The following is a 7572-nucleotide window of genomic DNA, read 5'->3' as shown; positions in this document are numbered from 1 at the left end:
TTTTCTTGCTGGAAGTTTTTCCATTTGGTGGTGTTGGACGTTTGCGTAGTATTCTGCAACCTGCAACTTGATTTTTTAGGCCTGGAAAAGAAACTTGTGGATGAATGTTTATATTGCTAAGTAATAGAAATCATCATTGATCCAGTCATTTGAATTGTGGCAGCTGATAATTAAATAGCTCTGTTGAGTTCTTGATTTGTGTCTATGCCCACTTCGTACTTTAGGCATGCTTCAGGTGAACACGGTTGCTACGCTGGTTGTTGGCAGAATTATCTAAGGGCTCGTTTAGTCTGCGGAAAGCATTTCCTTCCTAGGAATATGATTCATGGAAAGAAGATTTCTAGAAAGAGAATGCCTGGAAATGTACTTATGGCATGTTTGGTTAAACATGAAAAAGTGACAGATTTTCAAAGTGCTTATGTTTGGTTGACCATCCACTTTCTTGGAAGAGTTATGCATAATTTTTATTATATTCTTAATAAAAATTAGGTCTTTAATGTTTCTTTAATGTTGAAGGGTCTTTTTGAGAAAAATAAAAATGAAGTGATTCCCACCTCATGGGAAAGTAACTTTTTCATATTTCTCATGGGAAAGATTTTTCCATAAAATATGGAAATTATATTTCTATGGGAATACAACTTTTCCATCTCTCTGCTTTGAAAACTTCAACCAAGCAAAATGCATCTCATTACTTTTCCGTTGACCACACTTTTTTTCCTTCTTTTCCCGTGAACCAAACGAGCCCTAAAAGAAAATATGAAGTTCTTAGTTCTATATTCAACTTTTAAATCATCTGAAGTAAGATCCAGCGGATTTTTCATCTTCATTTTTGTGAAGTTTATATTGTTAAGGGATGAATCAATCTTCCTTCCACTCCAGGACAGCTAGAGTGTGAGTTTCACAACTAGGAATTCTGATTGGTTGAAGCCATGGTAGTGTTACCAGTTTGGATCAAGATCAAAGAACGAATAAGATGGTAGTTATTTTTGACAATGACCAGCATTGCGCTAAAAAAAAAAAAAAGCTGGGGGACAACTAAAACCTGCGATTAAAACTGAAAACTAAAATTTTCTTAAAAAAAAAAAACTGAATGCCAAAAATACACTATCTAATTATGCGCTGTAAATGTCAATCAATTGATAGGGTCAAGTATTAAGTAGAAGATTTCTGAAAAAAACAGAGGAGACATATAGTGACAGTTGGACAAATAGAAGATTTTAGCAATTCTATCCTTAAATGTTAGAAACTAGCAAGATATTCTGCAACAGCAAAAAAAAAAACAAAAATGCAGCAGGTGAATGGGCGAAAACAAAATTGAGTGAGATGAGCAGCGCAAGCAAGCAAGAGGGAGAGTTAGCAAATTTGCTCAAATGAGAGAGAGAGAGAGAGAAAGATCTAATCTAATGATTAGCCATTTGATTAGAGGTGGCAGTTGAGTCGGATCGGATCAGATATGAGTTGAGTTGGATGCAGGTCATGTCAAATTTTCATCAACCCAAATCCAATCTATTTATTAAATAAGTCAAAATTTCAAATCTGAATCAGATTTTTTTATTAAACAAGTAATCCGATCCGACCCACATAACTTATTTATTAAATAGGTTTAACCCGATCCGACCTACATAACTTATTTATTAAATAGGTTAAATGGGTTAGACAGATTTTTAATAGGTTAAATGGATTTAAATATGTTAACCAGATTAAGTGAGTTTGGTTAAATTGGTCAGAAATAAATTAAGCAGGTTTCTAATAGGTTAAACAGGTTAAACGACTTAGGTCATAATTCGGCTCAATTATTAAACAGATCAAAAGTTTAAACCTGAATCCAACCTATTGAACAAACAGGTTTAGACAGGTTGGCTCATTTACGATCCAAATTTGTTTAAAACGGATTGTTTGTGTGTGGATCAGATCATAAATCCCTATTCTTATATCATTTACCTCTTAACGGATCAGTGTCTGCTGTGAACCTCAGTTGCGTGATAAATATCTCCTGCTTTGGTTCCTCATTCTCTGTCCTTCTCTCCTTTTGGTGGTGGCGGTAGTGAAGCATCCTTGTCCCTTTCTTCGGTTTCAGGGGTCAACTTGGTTCGTCTAGAAAGGACTAAATACAACTTTTGAGAAGAGGTAACTTCTCGAATTGTTAACGATAACGTCCATCTTCCACCAAAAGTAAAAAAAAAAAAAAAAAAAGGTTTAGAGTTTCACATAATAATCCCATCTCTCTTGTAAGTAGCTGTTTCTATTAATAAATTGGGGGAAGTTATTTGCTCCCTCCACTTTCCATCAAAAAAAGGATCATCACAGAGTAATCAATTTCTGCTGGAGTAATTTCCATACTGCAGGTAGGCAATTCTAGCTGGAAAGATTGAATAGCGCTAATGAAGGAGAAGAATTGCACAAGAACTCGACATGTTATTGGTGACACTTAAAAGCAACGCAAACATCAACTGACATCCTGAGAAAGTGGCTCTACATGAATCCAGAAGCCGCTAATGAATGAACAAGAAAAAGAAAAAAAAAAGAAAACCTTCTAGTCAAACATTGCATGGTGACTTGACCACAGTGATCGGCTGGATCCGGAACCGGTGGGCCAGATCTGAGCTGCACCTACTACTCTGGGATATTTGGAAACTCGTGGAGGAGTTAGAGTCATTTCGAGCTTCACATATCTTTCGGAAAGCGAACAGTGCAGTGGATTAGGTCGCCTCCCTTGCAGCCCACCATTCTGAAAATGTTTTTTTAGAGTATTTTTGATCATGTACTGCTAGCATTAGATCGTGTCGTGCTGTTGTACTGTGACTATTCTGGGCCATCTAACAGCTGAGTGTAGTGAGAGGCTGGCTTACCAAAAAAAAAAAAAAAACTTATTCCTTGTGCTCTTCTATCCTTTGCATTGCTTGAATTCAAAATATTTACAAGTAGCATTTACCTAAGCTATTTCTGGATGTTTTACCCAGCCTGGCCTATAGAGCGTGCGATCTTGCTAGATGTACTAACCTAACTCAGCCCAATTTTGTAGAAAAATTGAAGCAGATCCTAAGTTGACTCGATCCATTGGAAGAATAGTGGAGTCAAGCATCTCGACCTTTAAAGAACACAATTAGCAGCCTAGTGGGAACTAGCTTGATCCTAGGCCTGCGGGGGGGGGAACAGAGTCAGACTTTATCGGCAATATTTATCGGCCGCTGCCGAAGAATTTTGAAAAGAAAAGAATCAGAACACTTAAAGCAAGCGGGGCAGCCCCGCTCGCGGCCTTTCCCATTTGATTTAGTCCCATAAAACATTAAAAGAGAGGAGCTCAAAAGAGAGGTTCCCACCTCCACCACCACCCGTCCATCACCAGATCCATCATCATTATACCCATCATGATGAGTATCCGGCCCACAGGAGAAATCTTCACTTCCAAACCATCACCTTTCGCCTGTTGCTCCCCCTACTTCTTTCCTCCACACCACCCTTCTCTTCTTTTCACCACCTCCTCTTGCGTGCTCCTCCAGAACTCCAATCCTCCCCTCCCAAGTTTCCTCTTATTCCCCTCGCTCCCTCTCCCTCTATATCTCTTTCTTCTTCTAAAGAAGTTACTCTGATTCTCCCCTGTCAAATAATCAACAAATAAGAGAAACTCTCCCCTTTTCAGTGCTCATAGGCTTCTTTCTTTCCAGGAAGACAAACTCCACAGGAGTCTGCAAACAAAGGAGTAGGTGAGAGGAACCAGGAAGCGTTGGAGAGATGGGTGTGAGGGCCATCCAGGGTCTCATCTTCCTTCTGGGCCTTCTCTCCTGCTCTGGTGAGTGCCGCCACCTTTTGTTTCATATAGTTTTAGCGATCTTGGGAAGTGATGAGTTCACCTCTGGTAAGAGCTCTAGTGCTACCCTACTTGGCAACCATCCGCTATGGGGCTTGGAGCTCCTAATCAGCAAGAGGAAGTCGGAAAACTCCAAACGCTAGATTTTTGTATGGGCCACAGCCAATTCATGGATTGGACTGAGGGTGGTTCCGATGGAGGGTCTTATTTTAGAGTGAGGGGCAGGGAAGGAGGGTGGAAGGTGGAAACCGAGTCCTACTAAATTATCTTTGTTGGATAAAATCATTAAGAGTATACCTAACATTACCACATGAGGAGGGTGGAAGGTGGAAACCGAGTCCTGCTAAATTATCTCTGGTGGTTTTGTGTGGTTAGGGGGTGACAAATTGCCGGTTTCTTTTTCTGCCTTGTTGTTTTCTGATTTTCTTGGTCATGTCCACACGCGTAGGGTGTGAACCGCTGTTGTACCAAAAATAAAAAACATTACCACAACAACGCAGATACCATCCGGTGAGAAAAGAAAAATTTTTACCGTTCCTGCCAACCATATTAGGCTTGGTTTTGTCCGTATTATTAGGAAAAAAAACTTGGGTTTAGTGACAATTGTGGGACATAGCTTTTCTCCTAGTTGTTCTAGATTCAGGTTCAGTTTATGTAAACTAGTCGTTATTCCCCCCAAAGAAAACACGGACGCATGGAGAGAGCAAAGTTTTTTAAAAATTAAAAAGGAAAAAAATTCGGTAAAAAAAAAAGAAATTCTTTTCATCTGTTATCTTACTATTCTTTTCTTGTTTTTTCTTTTCTTCCTTTTTTTTTTTTTATGCCCCCTTTCCTTCACGTATTTTCACGCAAAACCCACATGCTATATAGCCTGTTGTGGTTACATGGGGGATACATTAAGCATGCTATTCTTGATAACACCAGTCTTTTTTGTTTTTTCGGAGGTCTTGGAGAACATATTGATTGATTTTATTGTTTCATTTACATCAAGGCCATTAACTTGTTACAAGGTCCAGATCTTAGAATCATCAATTGATGAATTAAGGCAACAAATCTATTTCCTCGTTATTTTAACATGAACAACACATAACTAATCATGCTAGACTTTCAGTCCCACCTTATACCAAATCATGGTGTTAAAATAATTTTAGGGATCATATCACAACCTGCATCACTTATAATATTTTTCTTTACCAGCATGATTCTGTGCCAATATATTTTAATTTTTTTTGTTAGCATAATCTTGTTAGACTGATTTTAAAGATCCATTGTTAGGAGATCCTATATCAGCCTATATTATTTTTCATGTATGGAATATATATAACTTCCGATATGTACCGAATGTCATGAAGAAACACATAGAAATAAAATCATTTTTTTTCTCTCTTTTTTTTCTTATTTTTCTCTTCTTCCCTAAATAGTTCAACACATGGATTTACTGCAAACATTTACATGATAACTATTACAGGATAATGCTTAAAATTTCCATTTTACCTTACCAATTCAACAGGAACGCTTGCTAAAGAATCAGAGGACGGCCTATCTTCATCTCCAGCATCGCTCCGTCAGACAATTAAAACAGAAGGTGCACCCCTGTTGCAGAAACCTGTAGTTCCCAAGATCGAAAAGAAATCCAGAAAACTGCTGCTTGCGGACACCAAGTTAGAATCCTCGGCCACGATGCCTCAGATGGATGTCGTAACTCCAATAACAACAGTTCCGGTGATCAATCCATCAAACCCGAGCACGACAACTCCTACATATAATCCTGTCCCGACAGCACCTGGTTCGACTACTCCGACGACGACACCTGTTACAAATCCATACTCAACTCCGACGACGACACCTGTGACAAATCCATACTCAACTCCGACGACGACACCTGTGACAAATCCATACTCAACTCCGACGACGACACCTGTTACAAATCCGTACTCAACTCCGACGACATCGTCGCCATCGTCGTCGGGTCAGAGCTGGTGCGTTGCAAGCCAAACTGCTTCAGAGACTGCATTGCAGGTTGCTTTGGACTATGCTTGTGGTTACGGAGGGGCAGATTGTTCGCAGATTCAGTCAGGTGGAAGCTGTTACAATCCTAATACCGTTCGTGATCACGCATCCTATGCTTTCAATGACTACTACCAGAAGAACCCGACCTCGACTAGCTGCGATTTTGGAGGGACTGCTATCATCACCAACACTGATCCCAGTAAGTTTGATTCACATTCCATTCTTCTTTTGCTGGTCTTGGAATTGTCGCTTTGTTGAAAGTAAATCTCATTGTTGTGTTAGCTATGTGTAATTTAGGCATATTTTATACATACATAAATACATATATACTATATATGAGATGGATTAGAATCTGGTCCATCAGATTTCAGGTCAGATCTACTTTGTCCTGACCAAACTATGGAAACCTGTTTGCATATCAAAATCATTCAATTATATTCAATAATTCAGATCATCGGTACAAGGCCTGCATCATCATCCGGTTAAGATTGATCGGATCTATCTGACTTGAAATCTAGTTGGCCGGATTCTAGTCCACACCCCCCCCCCCCCCCCCCCCCCATCATTTGTTTGCGACCACTAAACTTTAGGGCTTGATTGATAGGCATTATAGATCTAAATTCTAATAGTAAGAGTAATTGGAGAACCGTATGAAAGGTATCAAAATATTCCATTTTCTTATTTTAAAATGAGGTTCAAGTTAACCTAAATATAAACTTCCAAGCAATTTTTCTGCAAGAGCCAATTTTATTTCAGAGGCATAAACACATTGCTTTACAGAAATAAGGAGACAACACTAAAAGTAAAAATAAGTATCTTCATTAAACTCATTTTGCCTTTTTGTAGTACATATATATGAAACACTTCTTTGCCTAGCATGCTTAGAAAGTCACATTCTTGCTTTAATGATGGTTCAGTACAAACCTAATCATACAATAGTTTAACCAAATCAAGTCGCAACATAAAATCATATTATTAAATGCATAACAATGCATATAATATGATTAGCATGTTACTTTGGATATATGCTAACATTGGATCTAATCACTGGGCATATTTTTCATGCTCTTTATTGCAGGTACTTCAACATGTCACTATGCATCAACAAGGTAACCTTCCCCCATCTAAATCATGATTTCTGTAAGCACCATCCAGTAAAAGTAAAACATTAACCTGTCAGAATGACTAATAAGTTTGAGATCTCTGAATCAACAGCACAAGTTCATCTGTCCTCAACACAACCACCCCAACTGGATCGGATGTCTATGGATCTGTTCCTCCATCTCCCAGTGGCACTACCTCCATGTCGACGGGCACGACACTTCTCTTCACCCTGACATGCCTAATAATATTACCAATCACTTTAAATGTATATAAATAGACATCGCAGCCACTTCTCCCATGAGTTCCTATGAAAGGAGGTAGGAGCGCGCAGGCTGACGAAGAGAACAAAGGGATCCCTGTAGGCATCTCATTTTCACTGTTGAGCCATTGGTGCTGATCAGGACATGTTTCTAAACAGAGCCATCAGCCAAACAGAACTACCTCCTGCAGGTTCCGTAGCAGAAAAGTTATAGGATCTCTACCGTAGTAATACTCCAGGAAGAATAAGACTTTCCCCTTTTTTCCATAGATCTCCAGTTTATGTACGTTATTGTTTTATTTGTAACTAATAAGTTCTGGTAGTAAAAGGATTCCATTTAGCGTAATCCCACCTGCTCTTCCTACAGACAATAGACACATGCTTTACCAAG

At 38.9% G+C, this 7572-nt stretch overlaps 1 protein-coding gene across 1 annotated transcript; it reads left to right on the top strand.

The window, feature by feature from the left end:
• The first annotated feature begins 3445 nt into the window (after window positions 1-3445).
• On the top strand, window positions 3446-7527 carry LOC120112383 (uncharacterized). Its single transcript, XM_089925513.1, has 5 exons — window positions 3446-3522; window positions 3666-3790; window positions 5319-6017; window positions 6897-6927; window positions 7034-7527. Exons 2-5 carry the CDS (start codon window positions 3733-3735, stop codon window positions 7197-7199), a joined length of 954 nt encoding a protein of 317 aa, XP_089781639.1. The 5' UTR covers window positions 3446-3522; window positions 3666-3732; the 3' UTR covers window positions 7200-7527.
• Window positions 7528-7572: the final 45 nt, after the last annotated feature.

The sequence above is a fragment of the Phoenix dactylifera genome, chromosome 9 (assembly GCF_051530095.1).
Source record: "Phoenix dactylifera cultivar Ajwa chromosome 9, Ajwa_hap1_PhDact_Kaust_v1.1, whole genome shotgun sequence".
Lineage (NCBI taxonomy): Eukaryota > Viridiplantae > Streptophyta > Magnoliopsida > Arecales > Arecaceae > Phoenix > Phoenix dactylifera.
This window is presented reverse-complemented; position numbering and strand designations above follow the sequence as displayed.